Source organism: Delphinus delphis, chromosome 6 (assembly GCF_949987515.2).
Source record: "Delphinus delphis chromosome 6, mDelDel1.2, whole genome shotgun sequence".
In the NCBI taxonomy this organism is placed as follows: domain Eukaryota; kingdom Metazoa; phylum Chordata; class Mammalia; order Artiodactyla; family Delphinidae; genus Delphinus; species Delphinus delphis.
This window is the reverse complement of record NC_082688.1, coordinates 54,196,397-54,223,437: the sequence shown is the minus strand read 5'-3', so window position 1 is coordinate 54,223,437 and position 27,041 is coordinate 54,196,397. Positions and strand designations below refer to the sequence as shown.

General features: G+C 43.1%; 1 protein-coding gene across 1 annotated transcript in view; it reads left to right on the top strand.

The window, feature by feature from the left end:
* The window catches only part of GLIS3 (GLIS family zinc finger 3), a 615,291-nt gene extending 599,334 nt beyond the window's left edge, over positions 1-15,957 (top strand). Inside the window, exons 12-13 of the mRNA XM_069540769.1 lie at positions 14,742-14,924; positions 15,821-15,957. Of these exons, the coding sequence (XP_069396870.1) occupies positions 14,742-14,924; positions 15,821-15,957 (320 nt within the window). The remainder of the gene's footprint in view (positions 1-14,741; positions 14,925-15,820) is intronic.
* The last annotated feature ends 11,084 nt before the right edge of the window (positions 15,958-27,041 follow it).

Sequence of the window (27,041 nt, the reverse complement as noted above, 5' to 3'; positions counted from 1 at the left end):
GAGGCCACAACAGTGAGAGGCCCACGTACCACAGAAAAAAAAAAAAAAAAAACTATAGAAAAGCGTTTAATGAACATTATTACAGATTTAGTGCTTTTTCATTCTTTGGGGGAAGCAATGACATTTTTTCCAGAAGCAAATGTTTTGTCTTATATCTGAAACTCATGAAGTTTAGCCTCTAATGAATAGAGATCTTAAAATCAAGTTAAATATTGTCTTATAAGTCTATTTTAGGGGCTGCACATTTGAACTCTTCAGGTCTGAACATACTAATGGCAATCCGTGTCTTGTAATTCTTGTATTTTTAGTTGCAGTTTTCCTTGTAAATATGATAAGCAATTCATCGTTTAGAAGAAAAAATATGAATAGCTGTGGCTGGAGTTTCCTTAAAGGGAAAACACACACACACATCAGAAACATCTTGTTACTGGTAGCAAGGCCACTGTGTTAATAAAACAGAACAACAACAATAAAACACTAGAATTGGCTTGATCTGTGCCCATTCAGGTCATCTGGGCTCAGACCATGTTGCAAAACAGTCCTAGTTCGCTTAGAATTTCTAGTTGATTTACTTACAATTGTGAGTGCTCTTTCTCATTACAGAAATTTTTGCTTTCTAACCAGACTGCTCTGGCTAAACTCTCTATTTCGTTCTTCTGTAAGGGCTTTGAGAACTAGACCTTAAAGATGCAAGTCTGTTGAAGTAAAAACATTCAGGCATTTTTCTAGATCATTTAAGTGTAACGGCCAGCCGCTCCTCTCCTACATTCCTCCGCAAACCCAATCTCATATCCCACATCCCTTTACTTCAGATTCTTAAATTCTGTCATCAGAATGGCCGAATGATTCAGGGGATCTGAATTAGCCAAATATTTACCCCAAGGTTGTTTGTGTCTGTGGATCTGGGCTGATGTAGGGTTTTTATCAATACCATTGAGGTCAGTGATAGAACATACATTTATATTGCAATATATGTTTTATAAATTACTCTTAGGTACAAGATCATTATCATTGCCTGGTAGCTATAAAGAAACTGCTCGATAAAATATTTGTTGGATGAATACCTGGATCCTCATTATGACTTTATGAAGAGAGTAGGAAATATATTTCTGCTCCTATTTAGAGATGAAACTCAGATTAGAAACTCAGAAACTCCTTGACCTTGGGATGGTTTCCTAAAAGAGTGCAAAGTGTTCTGTGGATGAGTTGAGCCACTTAATTCTCCTGCCCACTCTTGTTCCTCTTCAGGTTCAGTGGCCTCCTGGCATCCAGCAGAAAATGGTGGCTTGGAGCAGCAAAACTCTCCAGGTCATCTTGACAGGGGCAATTGTATTTCCATTGTCTTTGTTTCTTCCTCCATTAAAAGAAAATTTCAGTGTTAGAAAGGGAAGTCACTTTATTTTTCTGAAACTCCTGATAGGCTATTATGTACAAAGTTCATAGATCAAAATCTTTGAGCTCAGTTGTGGTTCCTCTTACCATCAGTATCTTCACCAAAGGCTCTATGTGTAAGTATCACTCACTCATCCATTTATTCATTCTCAAATATTCAGCTCCTATTATGTGCCAGGTCCTGTTTGGGGTGCTAAAGCTACATCAATAGAGAAAATAGAAGTCCCTGCCTGTCGTGAGCTTATATGTAAGGAATGGTTCTTGGCAAGCAAAACCTTTGAACTCAACCGTGAGACAGTATTCTTCATGGTCCATATGTAGGCAAGGAATCATGTCATCTATTTAATCCCTGTAGTACATGGCACATTTGAGATGCCTAATACATACTTTAAAATCGAGAGTTTGGTGGGCAATGGGATGAAAGTAAGCAGAAAAGGAAAGACCCTGTAGACTAGACATACTCATCAGAGTGTGACCCCCAGGTGGTAGTGGGAAGAAGGCTGTCTAGCTGGAGGGGCAGAGCAGAGGATGGCAGATCATAAATTGAGTTATCCACGTTAGGAGTCAGTGTCCCCAAGGTTTGACAAGATGAAAAGGCAAGTTTCCTGGTAGCCAGATGGAAAGGAGTGACAGGAATTTGGGGATCCAATGACATACATCAGGTTTGACAAATGCAGAGTCCGCTTTGCTTTCTTAAACCCACCTGTATAGATTTCTTTTACTTCAAGCCCAGATTTCATCTCACTATAATATTCTAGACAGCAGATTTGGGGGAAGCTTCACAGTATGTAACAGGGACTTAGCTGTGAGGCAGAGGTTCAGCAGGAGAAACAGTCAAGCCATTGGTGCAAGTGTGAGCTGGTGCCCACTCTAAGAGAGATTAGAATGCTGGAAAGTTGTATAGGCATAGACTTGGATTCAGGGAAACAAGAAATCACCTAGTTAGTGGAGCGGATATAACATGGGAGTTTGGTTACAGCTAGACAGCAGAAGTCTAGGCCACAAGATCAGTGTGGGACCAACAGTAAGCCCAGAACTTCTGAGTCACTCAACTGAGGTCCCGTGATTGCACCTTGCCCAAGAAGAGAATGGTACTGGGGTGGGGAGGGAGATCATCCTGATCTATGTCTGTAATCTAAAGTCACTTTGGGACAGTCATCATTGCTTTATCCCCAAGAGCCCCCAGAGTCCAGCAGAAAGGGCTGGGGGTGAGCCCAGGGGGAAGAGATGCCCATACGAAGGGCTCTCCTCCTCCATTTCAAATGAACTCAGAGCTGTTCTGTTTTTTCCTATTGGTATTCCATTTGGAAAACTTGCCAAAGATTGAAAATCATGTAAAGATGTTCTTAGGGCTTCTAAACCTTTAGGGTAAGAAACACCTTGTTAACATGAACACTCCCAGGCCCTTCACCCAGAAATTTTTTTTTTTTTTTTTTTTTTTTTTTTTTTTTGCTGTACGCGGGCCTCTTACTGTTGTGGCCTCTCCCATTGCAGAGCACAGGCTCTGGACGCGCAGGCTCAGCGGCCATGGCTCACGGGCCTAGCCGCTCCGCGGCATGTGGGATCTTCCCAGACCGGGTTACGAACCCGTGTACCCTGCATCGGCAGGCGGACTCTCAACCACTGCGCCACCAGGGAAGCCCCACCCAGAAATTTGATTCACTGTGTCTGCCGTAGAGCCCAGGTGGAGCTGATGCTGTGGCCCCCACTTTAACAACCACAGGCCTAGACCCTAAGTGTAGGACTTAGTGCCACCTCACCGTGCTTCCCCAATCAGAGATAATCCAAAGGAAGCAATTGGCCAGTGACTGAGGGAATACTTTCCAGCTTCCTTCTCCCTTTACCTTCCGGGGAAGTTCTGTAAGTGCAGCACAACCTAAAAGCTGTAGAGAACCAGGATGGCTCTCAGAGGAGGCTGCAGCATTTCATGTTAATGTCCCTTTTCGTCTCTATCTGGAATCCTCTTCTCTGCCAGACCTTTCTTACAGCAAAGCTTGCTTGGAAGGACAAGGACAGATAGAATTAAATCTTCATTCTCTGCCGTGCTTTCCTTGTTCTGTTTTTGGCTCAAGTACTCCTGAGTCAAAGGGTTGCTTGTGAACTTTATGCAACAGAGCTTGACACAACCGAAGGTAAATTTACCTTTGTACTCAGAGAATGTAGGATGATAAGTAACACCAGGCTTATAATGAGACAGTAGGGGCTGGAATTTTCAGTGTGTTTTACTGTATGCAAAATATTTTCACACTTATTATTTCATTTGATCCTTGTAGCCACCTAGGAGGGTTATACACACCAGCAACAGAGTAACCCCCTCTCATAGAGAAATTCCCACCTCATTCCTTTCAACCTTGACCCATGGCCAAAGTGTTTACTTCACACACCCATCAGACTAAGAATGTCCAACTCCTCCACCCTTCATTCTGGGCTTTATATGTATCCAGGATTTTTGAGTCATAGGCGGGTGATGGAGTACAGGAGGCAAATCATGGGCAACTGGGCACTGAGTCTCTTTCCGTTTGCTCCCTGTGCTTCTCCCCCTCCCTATCATGAGGATCATGCTGCCACAGTAGTATTATTTTCCCCCTTTTATCAATAGGGACTCATAGGCTCAGAGAGGCTATGGTTTCCTCAAGGCCACACAGCCAGTAAATGGCAAAGCTGGCTTTAATATCCATCCTAAGAATCTTTGGGTCTTCTGGTTTTGAGCATCTCTGTTTTATATAATTGCCATACGCGCATTGTCATTATGAGGATGCACTGAACCATTGTACTGTAACTACATACCCACACGCGGCAATTACTGAGACACATCGCAATTAGTTTACTTCGGCAGCTTATCATTCTGAGAATTTGGAAGCCGTAGGCCACCACGCATATAGTGTTTTGGTTGGGTTGAAGATATTTTAGTGAAAATCGATTACATCTTTTAACCAAAAGGGTTTTATACATGCCTTCCTTCTCACTCTGCTTTCTCCCACTTCCTTTTTGCCCTTTTCAGCAAAATGCTCTGCCCACTCTCATCCCCTTATTTGAAACTTTGCAGACATCAGTAGCAGACCATCTTCCTCTTCCCCTACCCCAGGTATACAACTTGGACAGCGAGTGTGGCTCACAGTAATAAATGCCGTTAGCAGCTTGCTTCAGACCAGGTGAGGTTCTGCGAGGTGCACGAGCAGAGGAGAGCACCCAGAGTGTGCAGAATGCATCCTTCTGTGGCCTGTAGGCTAGTGGTAGACGCTGTAGATGAAAATGGCCCCACTTCTTGGAACCAGGTGGACTTGTCTAACTTGAAGCCCGCATGCTGCAACCCATCTGACCAGGGACTAGGGGACCAGGAGGTTGCTCCACTGGTCAGCTTTCCAACCACTGTAACCTGGTTCCTTCAAAAGGAATGTGCCAAATGGAATGTTCAGGGTTATTATTTCCATTATTTTCCTTTTTCTTAGTACAGTAGTTACTTAAATGTCAGTCTTAAATAGCTCGAGTGCTTTGCAAGCTGGTTTAGTTCTCAGCCCGAAGAAAAATCTGTCTTGCTAACACAGTCTGTGAGCTGTTCCTGTAGCTTCCCCATTTATAGACTCCATATTAAAATGAAGAGTCGGTTTCTCCATCACTTCCAGGGAGGAAGCTTAGTAGAGTTCTGACTACATGAAGACCTGGCTGAGGTTGTTGGCCAAGACCAGGAGCTAAGGGGAAAAATGACAACCAAACTGTGGAGGCTTCACTTCCAAGATCAGCATCATTTTATACCTAAGGGTGGTGGGTTATGAGAGATAAATTGCTTAAGAATTGCATGTGCATTATACAGAATCTACAAATACAGCTAAGCTTATTTCATGGTAGTAATAATTGCTACTATTTACTGAGGGCCTACTACATGCTGGGGAATGCACTAGATGCTTTTATAAATGCTCTCATGTATAATGTTTTCCACAACCCTATAAAATAGATATTATTTTAAAAGAAAATGAGGCTCAAGAAGGAAAATAATTTATGCAAAGACACACAGTTGGTTAATGGGTTATCCAGGCTTTGAACCCAGATCCAGGTAGTTCATGCAATGGATAGAAATAAAATAGTGACTAAATCAGAAAATTGGCCAAGAGAAATTTCTGAAATGTCTCTGTTTCTACTCTTCAGGGTTTTTCGAAATTTTCAGTGTTTAGGTAATTTCATCAATTTTGTTAATTAATTCAATGCTTTTCTCCCTAATGAAAATGTATGTACTTCATGAAATGTTGATCCAGTCTGAGTAACTTTGCCTATAATCTGGCAGTGAGAGACCTCAACAAAAATGGCAAGATTTTGTTTGAAATGATTTGTCTGTGAGCTTAAGCCCTAATAGTCTCTATGAACTGTTACCAAACAGACCAGAGTTTGAGTCCTAGTTCTAAAACTTGGTAACTATAAGGATTTAGGTAAGTTATTTGAACTTTTTTGTTTCCTTGTCTGTAAACTGGGGACAATATTACTTAACTCAAAAGTTGATGTAACTTAAAAAGAATGAAATATTGCCATTTGCAGCAACATGGATGAACCGAGAGAATATTATACTTAGTAAAGTAAATCAGACAGACATATTTTATGATATCACTTATATGTGGAATCTAAAAAATAATACAAATGAATCTATATACAAAACAAAAATAGACTCACAGACATAGAAAACATACTTATGGTTACCAAAGGGAAAGGTGGGGGGCAGGTAAATTAGGAATATGGGATTAACAGATACAAACTACTATACATAAAATAAACAACAAGGATTTCCTGTATAGCACAGGGAACTATATTCAATATCTTGTAATAACCTATAATGGAAAATAATCTGAAAAATATATATATATCTGAATCATTTTGCTGTATACCTAAAATTAACACAATATCATAAATCAACTATATTTCAGTTTTTTAAAAAGTTGTAAAAATGAAGATTTTCTATTTAAAACACCTAAGATAATGCCTATCTCAGAGCAAATAAATATTAGTTCCTCTCCTTCCTTCTGAAAGAATTCTCTGAGGGGTTGGTGTAACACTAATCAAAATGTCTATAAAAATGCCAAAGCAAAGGAACTGCAAATGAGAAAACTCTGGACTTAATAGAAAAGTATATGATGACTGTTTTAGCTCTGCTCCCCATTTGTTTTAAGATAAAGGCTAGATCCATGAATAATTGCAAATAGCTGGATGTTTTTAAATATTAAAATGAGTGTATGAATTTTCCACTTTTCTCTTATTTGCACAATAACATATAACCATAGTATTGGTTTAAAGGCATGTGATTCAACTTCCATCTCTTTGTCTATAAAATGAGAACATTTGTTTGAATCACCTACTTATAAGACAGGTATATCAGAGGCTGCCTAAGAAGGAGTTTTTTTAAGTTTTTTAAAAAGGTACCATGTGAGTAATAAGTGTATGATTCCCTGCCTTTCTCTGAGTAAAGTTGGAGGTCATTAAATCATGCTGAGAAGATGTGATGCCAGAGATCATATTCTTAGAGACTTTAAGAGCTTTACCAGAGACTTACCTATTTTTTTCTCTTTTCTGCTCATTGGCTTGTATCATGGATTGCAGAAGGTATTTAAAGGGGGGAGTGCAAGGGTCCCCAGAGAGTACAAGGGAATGCACAAAGAGCCATAAGAGTGCTGGAGAAGAAGAAATAAGGGTAGCGAAAGGGAGTAGGCCATGCATCTTCTTTCTGAGTCCCTGTCCCTGGAACTCTCTGATTTGAGCCCTCTCGTTCATCACTTAGGCTTATCCATGCCCCTGCACGTGCAGCAATCATGACTGAAGCCCAAAACTCTACAATTCCTAAAGTAACCCACAAAATTATAGTCTCTGTGGAAAACTGGTTAAGAGTTGTAAAGCTCATAAACATACATCCCTGCTTCCACTTGGCTAGCAAACAGCTGTACCACCAAAAAGCTGAGCACTGCCAGCTCTGCCTCTGTCACTGACATCTGCTTATTCTCCTACCCAGGCACGAATTGATCAGTACCACTGACAAAAAAAAAAAAAACCCACTCTGCCAGGGCTGGTCCTCAGCAGAGCTATGGGATGACCTCCTAATTATATCTACCCTCACCAGACAGGGCCAAACAACAGGGACCATAATCACTACTCTTTTTTAAAAGTTTTGGGAGTGCCCAAACTTCCTTCTTATTTGAGCTTTTTCCTCTTCCTATCTTGAATGCAATCTAGAGAAAAGAGTTGCATCTCTGTATATTCCTTAAAGAAAATTTCCTTTTTATTGTCACATATAATATTAAATTGTATTACTTGATTTCTCATTTGTATGTTTATCTTTCTTTCTCACTGAAACATAAACTCCAAGAAGGCATGGAGTATGTTTTATGCACCACTGTGTCTCCAGCACTTGAGTAAGTGCTTAGCATATAGTTGTCGACTCAATGAAGGCATAAAAGTTGAAATGTTTGTGTTATTAGAAGAATAGGGAAGAAAAGTGAAAAGAAACATTTGTAGAGTGCTGTGTGCAGGCACATGCTCAGCCCTTCACATGGGTCATCTCTTAATCCTCTTTAATCTTTGCAGTTACCTTATGAAGTAGGTACTGTGAACCCCCATTTTATAAAAATACAATAACAAAGGTAAGCACATGCTTAGCCAGTGTTTCTTCTGAAAGGTCAAGGGGACAGATGACTCCTGAGATTCGGGCAGTATCTGAAAACAACAGTGTTTGGCCTGGATGCCTAAAATGATACTCTCCGATCACATGGGAATTGAAGGGCTTTCTTGTCTGAAGATATTGAGGGGTCTTGGGAAGCAATTGCTCTCAGCATTGTTTCCAAGGAGCTTCACAAAGGGTCCTGCCCAGCCTGATCAGGCCACACTCTGGTTGAGGAATTAGTTCTGGGGGCCCTTCCTGATGCCTGTGATGGGCTTCACAGGTGGGCTGTCTGCATCTATAAGTTGGCATCATGGTCTGGGCAGAACCTACGGCAGGAAAGGGTCAGTCTTGATTCTGAATGTTGTCCGTCCAACTCTTTTCCTGGTGCCCAGAGTTTGGTGGTGGTTCTCAGCCTCACCATAAAGGAGAACAAGAATTTTGTTTTGCAAAGCCATCTGCTATGTATATAAACAAACCCATTAGGGGCACAGCTCCTGACATAGCACCTTGACAAAGTTTAGACTGATGGTATTCATCTCCACCCATACGTGTAAGGTAGAGCCTCTGTATTGAACTTTATTTCATCATCAAGTCGTAGGGAAATTGGAGACCCACCTATGCTGTTGCCACTCCCATACACACAGGGAGCTAGGCCCAGAGTCTGCAGGAAAGAAAGTGGGTGATGTGTTTCCTTTTCCTTCTCTTACTTCCAGAAAGGAAAGTGGTTCCTGCAGGAGAACTGAATTGCCCTGGAAGTTTAGCTTAAAACAATGCGCATCAGCCCTCATGAGGGTTGTGAGTTGGGTGACCATTATTTATTTATTGAAGTATTTATACTCTGGTTCCTTCTCCCAAGACTAGAGTGTAAATTTGTAAGGAAAAGATAAATGTAATAAAGAGTCTAATATACTTCTTATCTTGAACGCCAGGAGTCTAAGAATCATTGTCTGGCTTTTATTGAAACTCTTGGTGGGTCATGTTTGTTCCCTAGGAATTTAATCAGAAACATTACTGAAAGTCTGTTAAACCTGAGAATGCAGATATCCCTAGAGTTGTGCTGTCCAGTACAGTAGCCACAAGCCACATGTGGCCATTTAAATTTGAATTAATTAAAACTAAATATAATGTAGAAGTTGGTTCCTCAGTCGACTAGCCACATCTCAAGTGCTCAGTAGCCACATGCAGCTACTGTATTGGACAGTGAGATAGAGGCCATTTCCATCAACACACAAAGTTCTCTTGGACAGCGCTGCCCTAGAGAATACCCTTCCATTACTGTATTTAGTCATGCGCTTCCTTTCTCCTCTAACTTTTTCCATTCCCCTTCCACGTTGGGAAGGAAATCCACACTCAGCTTCATGGGGCTACTTCATCATCATTAAGCAGCAAGAGTAACCATGAACTCCTGATCTAACGGATCATCACAGAGCTGTCAGTGACCCCACATGACAAAGTAAAGAGGAGAGGTTTTTGAGAATGAATTTTAGGGCTTCCCTTGTGGTGCAGTGGTTAAGAATCCGCCTGCCAATGCAGGGGACGCGGGTTCAAGCCCTGATTCTAGGAAGATCCCACAGGCTGCAGAGCAACTAAGCCCGTGTGCCACAACTACTGAGCCTGCGCTCTAGAACCCTCGAGCCACAACTACTGAGCCCACGTGCCACAACTAGCGAAGCCGCATGCCTAATGCCCGTGCTCCGCAACAAGAGAAGCCACCGCAATGAGAAGCCCGCGCACCACAACGAACAGTAGCCCCCACTCGCCTCAACCAGAGAAAAGCCCGTGCACAGCAGCGAAGACCCAATGCAACCAAAAAAATAATACCAATAAAATAAATAAATTTATTGGGAAAAAAAGAATGATTTTTAATACTATGTGAGCTCATAGGTAATATTAGGGGAGAAAACAGGATACAAAACAATATGTATAACATTCCAGTTTTGTGTGTATATATCTGGCTATGTCTGAATTGTAGGAATAAAGATAATTTTTCTTTTCTTTGCATATACTATTCTACATTTTCTAGTTGGTACAATTAATTCAAAATATTTTAATAATTAGAAAAACAAGTTTGTTTTTAGAAGGGAAAAATACTTCCCAAAAGTGACAAGAGGAGGAATGATTCTCCTTGACCTTCAGGAGCTACAACTTGAGTAAAGTCAGTTTATCTGCAAGTTCCTCTTCTCCTCCATTCTTGGAGGTAAAATTACTTCTAAAATGGGGGAGGGGTGATTTTCTAACTAAATGTGATGACTAATATTTATTGCCAACATAAACTTATGTGTGCATTCTTCTGCTACTATAAGTGTATGTGTTCTTGTTCCAACTGCATTATCAATCCTCAAGGACAAGGTGTTATCTTCTAGTTCTTTGGTCTCTCCAAAAGCACCTTGACCAGTACTCAGTAACTGTCATTGACTGACTGACTGACAGATTGGCTGACCTTGCCATCACTCTTATGTTTTATGCCCACGAAATGTGTTAACATCTTGCTGCGTTTTGCTTTGGGTCCTTGACGTAGTGTTCCTTCCAAACTTACTACATGAAATTCAGCAGCTGGAATACAGGAGCCATTCATCAGAAAATGAGTTAGGCTTTCTCTGGTTTTTTGTGTGTGGCAAGATCCTAATGGAATCTTTTAAAATTATGTTAGTTTTATGGAAATAGCAGTGGCAAGAGGCTATGTTAAAGCTCTTTGATTTGAGTGACCACAGTCATCCACACCAGTGTATTTGGCATCTCTAGTAACTGGCTTCTTGAAGGGAGGGATTTAATAAAGAGGATTTTCTTTCCCTGAGTTGGCTGTGAGCGTGGTAAAACATGCTTGTGGGGCCATTCTGGTTTTGACTGTTTCTCGTGCCAGCCAAGAAAGCCACAGGCAGGAACTACAGTTCACTCGGCCCTCTCACTCAGACCCAGATGGACAGCGGAAACTGGGAGATGGAGCTCAGGATGTTGGGTTTACTATTTAACTTCACTGGATGTATTTCATTGCATTATGAACCTTTTGTACTCTTACACTTTACAGCACTCAAATGTAGATTGAAGCCATGTGAAATTCCTGCCATGTCTTCAAAGCAGGGAGAAGACAGGAAAGAGAGAATGAATTGGTTTTCACAAAAGGCCAGTGGAAGTCTCTATCACTGTCCCTGACATACCTGAATGATCAATGTCCCTATGTGGGGAGTTGTGGGAGTCTGTCTTCCTGGAAGGTTAATATTACACTGAGGAATGCTATCAGGGTACATATGAGTGACAAATATGAACAGAGCCAGCATAGGGATATAAATAGCAAATATTGTCTATTTTGTTCAGTGCGGCGACATTACATTCTAATAAACCAACTGTGATGGTTCCTGGTAATGTTTTCCTCCTGATGGCGATGCCGTGATTACATGTGCCTGGCCACTGGGTACCCAAAGTCAAGATCAGTCCAAGAAACCTCCCAAATGAAACTGCACATCCCAGGTCTTTCAGCCCACTCAAGTTTGTTGCTGTTGTGAGCCTACATGGGGACGAGTGAAGAAATCAGAATGTGTGTCAATTAGTGAAGGATCTAGGAACCAATATGGGAAAGAGGTATATAGCCCAGGTCCCAAGGGCCAAGAATGTTCCAGAGGATTCCACCTGGGAACTGGAAGTGAGCTACATGCCCACTGCCTTGTCCATTCTTACATTTGGTTATTGTTGAAGGACTTACTTGTTGCCCTTTTGAAAATTTTATTTCTCTTAATAAACATTTTACTTTTGAGAGCTACATTATTGTGATGTAATTTTACTTTTTTATTTTTCTTATTTAGCAAACATATATAAATTGTGTTATTAAAATATATTATATAAATACTAATTATATTCTCCAATTATATTGTATAATATGTAAATATTAACTCAATTTAATCTTCATAATAACTCACTAAGGTATAGGTACTACTTTTTATTTTTATTTTTTAATTTTTGGGTGCATTGGGTCTTTGTTGCTGTGCGCGGGCTTCTCATTGTGGTGGCCTCTCTTGCTGTGGAGCATAGGCTCTAGGCTAGCAGGCTTCAGTAGTTGTGGCTCACGGGGCTCTAGAGCGCAGGCTCAATAGCTGTAGCGCACAGGCTTAGTTGCTCCGCGGCATGTGGGATCTTCCCGGACCAGGGCTTGAACCCGTGTCCCCTGCATTGGCAGGCGGATTCTCAACTACTGCGCCACCAGGGAAGCCCCTAGGTACTACTTTTAATCCCGTTTTACAAATTAGAAAGCTGAAATACTGCAAGGCTACATAATTCACCAAGACTACACAGTTGGTAAGCAGTTGAGCTAGGATGTGAACCCAGGAAGTCTGGCTCCAAAGTACTTGTCCTTCACTGATACTAAAATTCAGAAAAACATAAAACCAAAAAAACCCCAAAGACAACTATAAATATGTTGCCTTGCAATCTGTCCTATACATAGTCTTCCACATAACTGAACCCAGTCTCCCTATTCAGTTTTGTATCTTGCTTTATTTTCCAACTGAACCTTATAATGGTCTTTCCACGATGTTAACTCCTTGTAAATACTGTTTTCATGGCTACTTAACATTCCCATTAGGTAAATGTACCACTGTTCAACCGTTCTCTTATGGGTGGCCATTTTTCCTCCTCTGTTGGTTTTCTGTTTTGACAGCTAGCACTGTGATGACTACCTCATGCAGAATTTCTTCTGTTTTTCAGAATACACTTTTAGGATACATTCTTGGAAGAAAAATTCCCCTGTCCAGAAGTATGAACACTTTTAGGTTCTAGATGCAGGTTGTCAAGTGATTTACAGAGGCTTATACTCCTTTGCAATGTCTGCACACTCTGCACAGGTGCCTTTGTCACCAGTCTCAGTCCAGCACCAAGAATGACTTTCAGAAATCTTTGCTAATGTGATAGGTAGAATATGGTATTTTATCATTGTCTTGATTTTTATTGCTTTAACGGCTAGAGAATTGCCAGTTGTCCATATTGGTTGATAAATTATATGCGTATCTGAGTGATCTGTTTGGGTCCTTTGCCCGTCTGCCTACTGAGTCCATGCAGAAGACTTAGGGCATCAAAAAGAGAAGAGCCAGTAGTTTTCCATTCTTTCTTCTCCTGCCTTGACATGGAATTTCCTTATGTTTTTTCCTAGTCTATACTGCTAACATGAATTTAATCTTCCTCCCAAACCTTATATGGATTTTTCTCTTGATTCTACATAAAGTATACTACTGTTTACTTACAAAGAGTGTTATTTTGTTTTCTACTGTGAGTGTACCCTGTTCATATATCTGTATCCATCCTCTGTCTTGTATCATAAGCTCCTAGAGGGCTGGTCTGTGGCTTTGTGAGCAGTTCAGCACACATTCTTTGGTGATATTCCTAGCGACCATAGAACAAGCCTCCTGCCCAAGGGTAGTCTGCCTTGAGAGTACCAATCAGAAATGAGAAGGGTGTGAGCATAATAGGTTGGATGTGTTAGTGTGCCTCAGTTGTACTTAAAGAGAGCTAAAAAGAACCCAACCCAAATAGCACCTTCCCTACCTCTTGAAAGGTGACTCCATAAGAAGAAGCAGTTCTAGAGGAGGAAAGCACACAGGACTAGGGCTCCAAAGTCCATGAATTAGTTCTGTATTCGCCATCGTGTAATGTTTGTGGAAGGAACACTGGCGGCACTTCCTCTACTAATCCCTTGTTTTTTTCACCAGAAACAGAGTCATGATATCAATAACTGACATTCATAAAGCACTTTCAAATGTTATGTATGGATTTCCTTATCCAATGACTTGCTTAATCTTCATAATCACCCAGTGAAATAGACAGTGACTTTCACATGTTAGAGTTGAGGAAACAGGTACCATGAAATAAGGTATTGAATGAAGATTTCATTATATTTTTAAAACCATATACTCCAGAAAGTAATCTTTTACTTAAATTTATTATGAGACAAGGAGGAAGAGGGAAATGGTAAGGTATCATGGAAGGTGTGGAGAATCATAGAAAAGGACCACATAGGACCCCAAGGGAAAAACTCCATTGAGTAAGAAAAAAAATTGAAAAGATAAATGAAACAAGATTAGCAAAATGTTGATTATTTTCAAATATTAAGAAATCTTTCCACATATTTCTTCATGATATTGTTTATTCACTTCCAGTTTTTCTATTTACTGCAAAGATCAGCAATAATAATAGTTAAGTAAATGGTTGCATATCTGACTATGAGATACTATGTACCTATTCAAAATAATGAGGAAGAAAAAATATAAATGTATGAATGTATCTGTTGGAAGTACAGATGGATAGATCTATGTTGCATTTTTTAAGGTGAGCATTGTTAAGAGCTTTATTCAGGTTTCTACGAAATGTGGAAAACAGACTATAAAATAAAAGAAGTTAAGGAAGATGCACTTAAAAACTGGTGAGAGGGCATGGGGTAGGAATGTCCCCTGAAGGACGGGCCTTCAGTGTCCAGGACTCTTTGGAGAGTCTAGGGAAGGTGTGAAGCCCTTCAGCTTCAGGTACTAGAGCAAGAAATAAAAAGCCCCTGGAGGTAGAAGAGCTTCTGCTCAGGTAGTACGTTATGAATGCTTGGTCAGAAGGTTTTGTAGGTGGGCTTAAGGGTTAAAGGCATTTTGTCATATGAAGCCAGGCTGAGTGAGGGTCTAGCCAGGTTGAAATGATCTTCTGAACTTGTGCCCTGCAGTAGCTCAATGCCATGCTTGCATTTCAGGATTTTATGGGCAGCTGCAGACATTCTGCCCCCCACATTACCCTGACTCTCAGAGAACCATGCCGCCTAGCAGCTCCTGCAGTGTGGTGCCTTCCTTCGAGGACTGCCTGGTCCCCACGTCTATGGGCCAGGCTGGCTTTGACGTTTTCCACAGAGCCTTCTCCGCTCACTCGGGCATTACAGGTGTGTTGGTGTCTGTGACTTAGACACTCGGGCAGACAAGCAGGTGAGATCAGGTGGGTTTCCCGTGACTAGCCTGGACTAGACTTGACCCAGCACATGACCACATCACATCCTGTTCAGTCTGCCCGTGAAATGTCTCTCCTGTTATCTTCCTCTCCAGCCCTTCTCCAGCCCCACTTCCACCACCCTCGTTCAGGTGCCATCATGTCTCTCCCAGACTTAGGCAACAGCCTTCCAACAAGTTCCTTGGGTCAGCTCCTTATCTTTACCATTCTGCCCTCCGAGCTACCGTAACCATTGCCTTCCAAAAATGAAGGATAAAATAAGGTACTTTCCTGTTCAGCTACCTTCAGTAGTTTGTAGTTTCCCAGAGAATAAAGTCGACTGTCCTCAGCAAGGCATTCGAAGCCCCCAGGAGTTGAGCCTGATGGAACTCTCCGGACCTGCGCTCACGTCTCATGTGCCCTCCTCACATGTCTCCCTACATGCTCTGTACCTGAGCTTTGCCAGCACACTTGACCCCACGTGTCCCCTCTCTGTCTTCGCTCCCTCTTTCCCCCTCCTGGAATGTTCTTTCTTTATCTCTCCGTCTGTGAGAATCCCATCCTTTTTTATGGCTCAACCGTAATATCACCTCCTTTTTGAGGCCGCCCTCACTCTTCCCTACAGAACTTCACTTTCACTGCTACTCAGCCCATCTCTTGTGCCAAGTCCTATTTTAGCCACCTGCCTGCACATCAGCCTCTTCCCCCACCTAAGGAGCCCGAGGACGGGGAGACCCGCTGAAGGGCCTGGCCCGGCACCGTTTCCTCCTCAGCCCCAGCCAGCATTTGCTCCCTGCGTGCCCAGCGTCTGCGACAAGGTAGCAGTTGACTTGTGCGCTCTTTCTCTTCCAGTGTGTGATCTACCTTCGGGTTCCTCAAGCCTTTTTGGGGAGTCTCTTCGCAGTGGACCTGAAGACACCACGTTCTTGCAGATCAGCGCTGTGGATCGCTGTCCTAGCCAGCTCTCCTCTGTCTATACTGAAGGCTAAAAGCTCCCCTGGCCTCCACTACCACTGGCATCCAGAGTCTTTTCGTTCCTTGCCACCTTTTCTTCTTATACTTTCACAGACTGTAAGAAAAAGGATGTCAAGCGAATCAGCGGAACCTGCCGAGTCCCAGGTGTGTCTTTGGAGGGCAGGGCTGAATGGTCAGAGCTGGGCTTTGTAGGTGTGTTTGCAGCTGCTCCTTTTTCTCCCTGGGTTTGCCGGTGACCAGCAGGACTCTTTTCAAAGGGAATTCAGAGTCTCACTCTACCGGATACCTGTTACTCCCTGGCTGCCAACCTTCAAAGGACACCAGTGAGATGATGTGCACGTGAAAGTGTAATTTGGGGATTTGCTGAAACTCCAAACAAGGAAGGGTGACCCAAATTGCCAGAAGCACAGTGAACTATCCCACCCAAGAGCCAGGCACAGCAAGGGGAACCCACTTCCAAAGCACAGCGTGGGCTCAGCTCTTGGAGGACCCCAGGTTTCCCAGCGCCAGCCTGCCATCCAGTGAGCTGGCTGCCTCTCTCCTCTTAGATATTCCCACGCTAACCATTTGCTTTCAGTGTTTCTCCAAAAGCAAAATGAGAAAGTTCTGTCAAGCACAGGCCCTTGAGAAGCACTACAGCTTGTTTTATATTCATGCAACCTATCTTAGTTCTTTGATTTTAAAGACTTGTTACTTACGTCTACTTTTTAAAGGAAAACAATGTTTAGAGGTCTGTTCTTTGGATGGAAATAATTATTTTAATGCCCCCAGCTATGTACGTCTTGCCTCCGCTGTGGCTCTGCTTGCCCGCACCCTGCAGCACCTGTGAGCGCCCGGAATGTTAGTGTTGCATTAGCAAAGGCTACCTGAGGGACATGGGGTAGGCCACCCTCTTCCCAGTGCTGCCACAGAGACCCTCGTGGGTTGACTCTTCAGCGGCTCCACCTCGAAGACATTTTTCAAAGGAAAAGGTCACTTGACGGGCTCACCCATGGCCTCCGCTCTGGTGCTCTGCCCAGGGACCTGCTAGAAGCTGTGAGAGCAGGGACACACGGACGTGTGCTCCTGGGTTCTCAGAAAACCAAACTAGAGATGCCTGATGTCTGGCTACTTTGCACAGCCTCTGCTCCCTCCGTTAGGATCTCCCCTCACCTGTCTGTTGCTCCCTTGCCTTCCTTCTCTCCCTCTTTTTGCATCGCTCTCACCCTCTTCTTGACTGTGGTTCAGACATGCCCACCACCCGCCATTGCCTGCTCACCACCTCTGAGCAAGGTCTGGCCAAAGGCAGGTAGAGGGGACAGTTCTGGAAAGGTGGCCAGAAGGAGGCAACCTTTCTGTCTGAAACTCTGTTTTGAGGGCCTGGAATTTACCCAGAGCTCTCGGCCATTTGATCTCAAACCTGAATAGGATGCCGTTTTCTGTGACGCCTTTACCAAGTTATTAAAAAGATCCAGAGTCCTGTGACATAGGCTATAAAAATTGCCAAAACCCAAAAACACCTGGTAGATTCTGATATTCCAGTACTCTCGCCTCTCACGATTTCTTTTCTCTCTCTTTAAAAATGTTCTCTGAGGGAAAATGCTATTTGTCAAACTGGGATAATTATAATCTTCAACAAGACAATTAAACAGCTTGGTGTCAGACTTGGGATCCGGTGACAGTTTTTATCCTGACAGACATGTCCTTCCCGTCTGGCCGCACGGTCGGTAGTGTTCTGCCTGATTCCGGACTTCATTCTGACACGAAGTAGAATCAGCCGAATAAAGAACAAAGTGCAGGGTCCGTTCTGACAGTGCACTCAGTCAGTCTAGTTTCTCTGGCCAGTGGGCTCTGATCTGAGGAGAGCCATCATGCAGACATCCGTGTCTGCAAAAGAGACAAGTCATTCACTTTACAAAAATCTGCTCTGCTTTACAAAAGAATTCACGTCAGGCTTTCTTTCCACATGAGTTCTCAGACGGCACACAAAGTCCCACCCCTCTGGCAGGCTTTTTGGGTTGTGTCACTTGGCCTGAACAGGGACCATGTCCTTTGTCACACCCTGCGGAGAAGGGAAAGCTCTGGTATCTTAGAGAGACAATTTATTCATTCTAAATCCTGGAGCCTCTACAGGGAACTCAAAACACATTTCATTTGTGTGATGAGGAGGGAAAAAAATGGAAAGGCAAGGTTGTTACTGCAGCTGATGTTGTCTGCCTGCCTGTGGCTTTTGCTATAATTTCAGGTGAAAACAGGTTAGGAGGACAAAGCCAGAAGCTGAACCTCAGAAACTTTGGCTGGAGGAGATCCTCGTGCACATCTGTAGTCTCCCCGTTGGCCTCGCTGAGGCCCCAGGGAACCAGAGGGTGCCAGACAGCAGCGCACCTGCGGGGCCTCCTTCCCCAGCAGGAATTGGGAGAGGGAACAGGCCCAGTGCAGCCTGCAAGGCTGGGTGCCCCTCACTCCCCTTCCATGTTTCCCCTCAGCTGCAGGTTTGAGCTTAGGGCCCCAGGACAGGACACCTCCAGGTTCCTTGGAGACAACACACGCTGCCCTGAGATTCCAGAATCTCGCCTGACCTTAAAATTTGTTCCTTGCTTGCTTTCACACTGCACAAGATTTATATATGCTTTCATCATTATGTTTGTAGCAGTAAAAGTAGAAACTTCAAAAACTCATTTCCTTGCATTTCCTGGTCTTTTTAACTCTTGATATGTAACCATTTTCGTAAACATCTGAAGAGAGATTGTCATTCCCCTTTTTTAAAAGACTGGTGCTTGTGAAAATACAGCGCAAAGCCAATTATCCTATTACATTAAAAAAAAAAATCAGTATGCCTAGAGACATTTCATTTGCCGCATTGTCTTAATTCCCTAAAGGGACTGCATCAAAATGTAAGCTGTAATTTAGCCTCTGATCAGCTGCTAAATATTATTTAAATATTTACTAGTCCTGTGGGGTATCTCCCATTACCCATGTCTACCCCAAATTATTTAGGTGATTCCAAAATGAACAAAAGGTCTTCAGTCAATCACAGCAAAGTCTCCACTGATAAAACAGAGCTTTGGTGTTGTTCTGTTGTTTTAAAATTAGCAGCTGTCAAGGACATTAGCATACTAGAACAGAGGTAAGTGTTGAACCCCCTATCCAAGAACCTTGCTTCCCAGTTGCCTTGAAGTATCGGGAATAGTGATTGTAAATGTCCAATTTAATTATTTGGTATTTTATTTGACTGTTTTGACCATGTCATTTTATAGCAGCATTTTTAATGGCACTTTTTGTTGGTGGTGTGGAATTTCTGTGGTTACATTTTTTTTTGCCATGAGTAAAGAAAAAAAAAAAACACTCATTGGAGAGATGGCGAGTGTAGGAAAGAAGAGATTTATTTTGTACAGACAGCAGAGCATCCTGTGTAATGTTGCTGACATAAAGCACTTTGGGGGGAAAAAGTGGAAATCTGTTTCCCATAAATCACACAGACTCTTGTACATAGTTATATACACTCACGTAGAGAAGTGAACCGCATATATCATACTGGATATGGGGCTGATTTTACTCTAGGGGCACATCTGGTGCTTATTGTCATAAATCTTTTAAAGAATTAGGTACACTTTTTTCTATTAATATGTATAGTTTTGTGATTTGTCACAGTTATGTTTCATATAATCATAAGTTATTTTGTCTTGTTTCATGAAGTCCTTTTTTTATGTCGAAAGTAAAATGAAGGGATTGTGCACTTGGTACATAATAAAACTGGAAATAGAGGATGCGCCCACCTGCCTGAAATCCTCCTTTAGCATTTCGTTTTAAAACATGATGGCAGCAACCATTTTTTGTTTGTTTGTTTTATTATTTTGTTTAGTTTTACCATCCGCCTCAGTCATATTGGATTGGTAATTATAATTAAAAGCAGATGGGGGTGGGGGAGGGAGTGTCCAAGGCCAGTTTTAAAATGACGCATCGCTTTGGGCCAGAGCTGCAGCCTGGATTTAATTATAGATATGAGGACGAAATGGCAGTAAAAATGAATGTGTCCCTGAATCCTTTACATGTTGGGAGTGTCCATAAATAAAACATGAAGTTTTATTTCATCAGATTTAATTAAAGCTTTTATACATGTTTTATTGGTTATTCTATTAATCTGCTTCAAAAACTGGATAAATGTGTGCTAGGGTTTGGGGTTTATTTGTGCCTTTTCGATGTAGTGCTGCATCATGCTTCAGAAATGCCTCTAGTGCATGGTCCTCCAGGTGATGGGGTTTCGGCATGCTGGCCATTGGAGTGGGCCCTTTCTGCCCAGTTTTCCTAAAACCCTGCCAAGAAAGACACAAGCATCAGCTTCCTGTGAACTAATACCGTGACCTTTAAGTCCTCTGATTTCCCAAAGGAGAAAGGGGCAGTTATCATTTCCCTGATTCCTTGTCCTGTCTGATCGGCTCCTTTCCTCAGCTCCCATCCTTAGGGGACAGGGAAGGGGAAAGGGTTGTCAGGACATTCACACATCTGACTGCCCCGTGAGCCAAGCACAGCACTCTAAATAAAAGACATCATATTATCTCAAGGATTATTCTTAGAAAATTGACAGTTTTCTCACTGAATTTTTAAGACTCGAGAATTATGTTCACGGAAGATACAAAGCAGAAGGGATGATGGCTCCCATGCACCTCATCTGGCTCTTCAAGGTGCTGGGGGAACATGCAGCAAACTCATGTGGTTCAGGCTTTGGAGGTGAAAATAGTGCTGACTGACAAGACACAAAGTGTCTCTACTCCCTAGAGGGAGGCAGCTGGTGGGAGGGTGATTTGGTCCAACCTCTCTGGAGGACGGTGTGGCATTAACTGGTAGAGTTGAAGATACACATACCCTGCTATCCAACAATTCCATTCCTCTCTTGGGAGTCAATGGTGGCTCAGTTATAAGATGTCCAATGCTATTTATAATGGCCAAAACTGGAAATGACCCAACTGTCCACCAACAGTAAAAAGAATAAGTGAACTGTGCTAAAGTAATGAAATGCAATGCAGTGCAGCAAAGACAGTCACAGACCTGCAGCCACATGCAGTAATTCAGAGCTGAGTCTCATGAACTGTGTTGAAAGATAATACAAGACAGAAAAGAAAATATACAGTGTTATTCTATTTATACACAGTTCAAAAACAAACAAAATTCAAATATGGAGTTTAGGGGGCAGAAGTATAAACAACAGCAAGGAATATACTACCACAAAGGTCCAGGTACTGATGAACTCTGGTCAGGAAGAAAGGGCAACCCAGAGTACTCCCAGGGTGCTGACCAACAGTGTTTTATGTCCTGACCCATGTATTAGGTTAAACAGGTGTTTGTTTTGTAATTTAACTGCGCATACATATTTTTTTAGTTTTTAGTTCAAATGCATGGGAAGGTCAACTCTTATATCCTCTACCCCCAGGGTCTGCAAACTTTTTCTGCAAAGGGCCAGATAGGACGTATTTTAGGCTTTTAGGGCTATATGATCTCTGTCTCAACTACACAACTTTGTTATAGCTCAAAAGCAGCCATAGACAATATACAAACAAATGGGTATGGCTGTGTTACAATAAAACTTTACTTATGGACGCAAATTTGAATTTCCTATCGTTTTCAGATGTCATGAAATATTTCTCTTCTTTTGATTTTTGTCAACTATTTAAAAATGTAAAAAACATTCTTATTTCACAGGCCATACAAAAAGAAACAAAAAAGGCAGCAGGCAGGATTTGCCATGGGCCATAGTGTTCTGTCTCTAGTCAACTGAGGGAACATTCCCCTGCCCTTCCCATAAATATCTGCCCAAAGAAAACCACAGTGAGGAGCCCCTCTGCCTATTCTTCGGCTATGCTGGGTCTTATTCCTGGAGGAAATTCATGAGTTCTATTGATTAAGCTTTTGTTTGTTTAGATTCTGGGTTCTGCTCCCTGGGATACAGATGAATGCTCAGAGCCTGGAGTGCCACTTGACTTTATCTCTGGATTTGAAGTTTTTAATAAAAAGAACTGGGCATACAGAAATCTGTGAGAATTGGAAAATGAGCGCCCATTCTTTCCAAGCTAACCAAATATTTGCTGGCTCTTGGCAGCCATAGCCAGCCGTTTCCTCTGAAACGCTGAGAGGTTGTAAGTAATGGGAGACTTCATTTTTCTCAGGCCATAGCTCTTATGAGAAGCTGGAGCTGCCTCTCAAAACCTGCAGCGCTCTCAGGGAGAGGAGAGTCAGTGTTTTATGTCCAAAGATTCCACTGAGATGTCTGGAGCAGAGTCAGGGGGCACTGACAGCGCTAACAGTCTGTGCCCTCTCCTCAGAGCAGGAGAAGGGGCTTAACACCCCAGCACCTTCTCTGGCCTCTGGTTTTCCGCAATGCCTAGCTCCCCAATTCCCAAACTTAAGGGTTTGTCAGCCCTGACAGTGCTGCCTGTCAGCCGCTCATGCTCATGATAGAGAATGAGACTCAATTCACATGGTCGTGAGTGTATACTCTCTCTGTATCTCTAGCTTGTGATAACATCGATAGTTTTAAAAGTATGGTTGTTCACGAGTCCTGCGGCGTTTTTTAAGTACTAGCATGGACTAAATCCTCTTCAGCGGGTCTCCCTGGTGGTTTTGTGTGCTTGGCTTTGTGTGTTGTGTATGGTTTGGATACTAAAGCTGCAGGGAACACAGTGTCTTGGGTGAAATAATCTGAACTTTATAAAGAGAAGTTTAACCAAGAGAAAGCTTAGAGAACATCCAGTCCAACTTCATCTTTTACAGAGGAGGAAATTGAGGTTGTTTCATTCATTTGTTCATTCATTCATTCTTTTAACATTTTTTGTGTAAAATACACAGACGTAGAAGTGGCTGTCATGCTCACATAGCTGACAACAGAAGATTCCAAGCATCATCTGCCCAAGAACATTGCCCGGGTGCTTATTCAAAATTCACACTCTAGAGCTTCTGTATGCAAACCCCAGAGTTACTGAGTTGGAATTTTTAGGGGTAAGATGGTTGCATCTGCATTCTTCAATAAACTCTCCAGGTGGCTGTCTATGGAAACTAACTTTGACCGCCCCCCCCCGACCTTGATTTAGTGGAGGAGGCTGACCATTTAACAAGGCAACGTAGTTTAATAAGAGCTAACAAAGAGGGCCTTCCAATACCTGCCTGGGGAGACAGGAGAGTGGGGTCAGTTCCCTGGGGGATGGGATGACTGCCTGAGTTAGTCCTAAAGGTCAAGTTAGTCTTCAAGAAGCAAAGAAGCAGGAGAAGGGTGTACCAGGCAGAAAATGGCACGTTTGCAGAGCTGCCAGGAAGGACAGTAACTCGCAGGCGTCACCCAACAAGCTAGTTGGAGAGTTGGGGATTGTCCCGTCTCTGGGCAGTGAGTGATTTTTCTTCTCTGGCCCTGAGCCCCAGCCCTTCCTGTGTCAGCCCCACTGAGCTCAGGGTACTGTTTCCCAAACCAGCAGGGGATGGTATGTTACCAGTTACTCTGCAAAAAAAGGGTTCCACTTTCAAATTAGTTTGGGGAATGGTGGGTCAAAGTTGGGTTTTTTTTTCACGGGGGGGGGGGGGGGGTTGTCTTTTTGTTTTTTCTTTTCTGCGGGTCCTCTCAGAGACTTTACTATGCTAAAGTCCATTGTGACTCTCCAAGAAAGAGTTAGAGGATGAAGTCTATTGACCATGGAACCCTTTTTTTCCAAAAAGTACCTTGTTAGCACTGTAGAAAACAATTTGGCAGGTTCTCAGAAAATTAAATATACAATTACCATACGATCCAGCAATTCCATCCTTATATACATACTCAAAAGAATTGAAAACTGGGACTGAAAACAGATACATGTACACCAATGCTCCTAGCAGCATTATTCACAGTAGCCAAAATGTAGAAACAATCTAAATGTCCATCAGCTGATGAATGGATAAGCAAAGTGTGGTCTATCCAACACTGAATGTACGGCCAGCCTTCTGTGTCCACAGGTTTGGAGCCAGCCAACTGTACTCTGCCATTTTATGTAATAGACTTGAGCCTCCACAGACTTTGGTATCCATGGAACCAATCCCCCGAGGATACTGAGGGACAACTGTACTTAATGTCGCTAAACTGTGCACTCAAAAATGGTTAAAATGGTAAATTTTTATGTTAGGTATATTTATGTTAGGTATATTTTACCACAATTTTAAAAAAAGTATAATGTAAACAGAGTGCGTAATAGGGTGCCTGACACCCAGAAGACAATTTTTAAAATAAGTGCCTTGTTAGGTAAGTGTTCCTTAGGACACAGTTTGGGAACGTGACTCCAGAGACAGGTGTCAACTGCAAACTGGCACTTGCCATCTACCTCTACAAGGATTACATCATGTGCTGCTGCAGCTGCTGACCTTCAACACCCCCTGAAAGGAGTTCAGGGTGGAGAGTGGAAATGAGGCACTCTGTGCTCTGGGGAAAACTGGCAGAACAGGTCTTCAGAGAGTTAGATATTCTCAGGAGATGATTTTATGAGCCCAATTCTTGTATCTCCTCAAATCTACAAAAGCACTAAAATCCTTCATGGTGACGACTGCTCCTCGTGACTAGCAGAAACCTTCATGAGACTAGCAGAAACCTTCTGCAAAAATATGTGCTTGAAGACACAGAGAATGGACTTGAGGGTACGGGGAGGGGGAAGGGTAAGCTGGGATGAAGTGAGAGAGTGGCATGGACGTATATACACTACCAAACGTAAAATAGCTAGTGGGAAGCAGCCGCATAGCACAGGGAGATCAGCTCGGTGCTTTGTGACCTCCTAGAGGGGTGGGATAGGGAGGGTGGGAGGGAGATGCAAGAGGGAGGACATATGGGGATTATGTATATGTGTAGCTGATTCACTTTGTTATACAGCAGAAACTAACACACCATTGTAAAGCAATTATACCCCAATAAAGATGTTAAAAAAAAAAGAAAAAAAAAAAAGAAGTGCTTGATTGCATGTACTCCCCTTTCACCCAAAATCACATATATACTGACCATCCCCCCTACCTCTTTGGAGCAGTTTCTCAGAGCTGAGATGCTGTCTCCCGGGCTATAGTCCTCATTTTGCCCCAAATAAAACTTAACTCACAACTCTCATGTTATACATTTTTTTAAGTCGACACAGGTGAGTAGAGCCCTCGGGGTGGGTGTTGGTCCCCGACAGGTGGAAGTGGGTGCTGTGAATGGTACCAGCTGGCAGAGAAAGCGGAAGAGGACGAGAAGCAGAAGAAGACGTGGCCAGCTGGTTTGGAGCAACTGCAGAAGGTGGCTCTGAGCGCAGGGTACCGTGCCCGACATAAATTCTCAGGTAACTGAGGAAGGGAGAGAAAGGCAGACAGAAGGAAGGGGGTGGATGTCAGTGTAGCAGAAGGAAGAGGTGGTGAACTGGAGGGGAAAACGGGAGGCACTGGCATAGACCCCGCTGATCCCAATGTGTGCAAATGCAGAGATTTGGGTTTTGTTCATTCACCTAACCATTGTTTACTGAGCTCCATACCCCTCACTGTGTGCCTCTTACTGTTCTAGGTGCTGTGATAATGCAAGAAAGAAAACACAGCATCATCCCTGTCCTTATGTCATTGTATTCCAGTGGACTGGAGATTCAAATGGTTTGCTCTGGTTGTCTGTGAAGTATGAGGCTCTGGAAGGTCGTTGACGGTTGGGTTCTCCAGGAAGCAGATGCTGAGGCAGAGTTGGCAGTGGAAACGATTCTGAAGAAGTTTTGAAGAGTGACCCCAGTGAAAGGAAAGGGGCTGAAGCTGGATTGGGCATGAGGCACCATCAGACTGTGATGCTAACTGGACAGACGTTCTGCCAGAGACTGCTCTTACCCACTACAAGAGTGCCATGCTAGGTGGATAGCTAGGTCATTGTACCACCCCCTTGCTGAAGTCCATCCTGAGAAGGGTGTGTCTTGGCTATCACTGTCTTGGTCATTCATTGGCTGAGGTCCTTCCAGAGAGCCAGAAAGCTGAGAGGACACTGAAGAAGTTAATCGTGCCATCTAACCCCACACAATGTAGCGGGGGGTCTGAACAGCATAGCTCTGTTCCTGCCACAGAGGGTGTTAGGAAAAAGCATAGGTCCCCCATCATTTTGTTTCCCAGTTTGTCATAAATAGCGTATTGGGGACATACATTCACACACACTATTGAAAATGGTTTTCTGACTCAGCCCTTCCCCGGTAGCTCTAAAACACACACACACACACACACACACACACACACACACACACACACAGTCACTGGGATTTCAGCATCTCAAGACTATTTTCTCTCAAGGCTAGCACACTCCTTCCTGGGAAAGAGTGGTGAGAAATTTTGAGGGAGATAAGGAAGTAGATGACCTATTGCTTTTTCTCTCATCCAGGAGGCATCAAGGACTGTCACAGGTTTGGTGTCAGGCAGACCTTGTTCTCTGTCACTTACAGCCTTTGCAGCAGCAGAAATAATTCCTCAGCTGCACTTCCCTGAGTCCATTTCTTATTCTTCCAGCAGGAGTAATCACGTTCATCTCACAGGCAGTGAGATCACGCAGATATCTGGCATAGTCCCAGTTACATGTAACGTACTTGCTAAAGAGTGACCACCATTTTTTAAAAATTACTGATCCTGCACCCAGAGTAGAATGATAATTTGTGAGGAGACCACAGAAAGGATTATAGTTCTGAGATGAGTGCATGGAAGCAGTAAGGAAATGAGCTAGTCTGGAGAGCAAGCAAATCATAAAATCACCCAGATGACATTGCCCACAGAAGTCTCTCTGTATCTAGAGCTCACAGCAACCTGTAGTACAAACAGACACCTCTTTGGCGTCTTCCTGGGACCATCAGGATAGATAGTACTGCCTTTGGAAGCAAACAAGAGGACCTTCTGTGCTGGGTCCTGTGCATCAAAGGCTCCCCTCTGACCATCCTCCAGCCATGCCCTGCCCCACAAAGTGAGGAGCTCATGTGACCAAAGGTATGTCTCCAGCCCAAACCCACTTTCCTTCCACTTCTAGACCCAGCCTAGGTACCTGTAAACTCCGAATTCCCAGTCCAAATGGTCCCACGCTGCTTCCAGGGCCGGCACAGTCTTCTCCCTCAAGCCCATCCTCCCAAGAGTGGATCAGGTC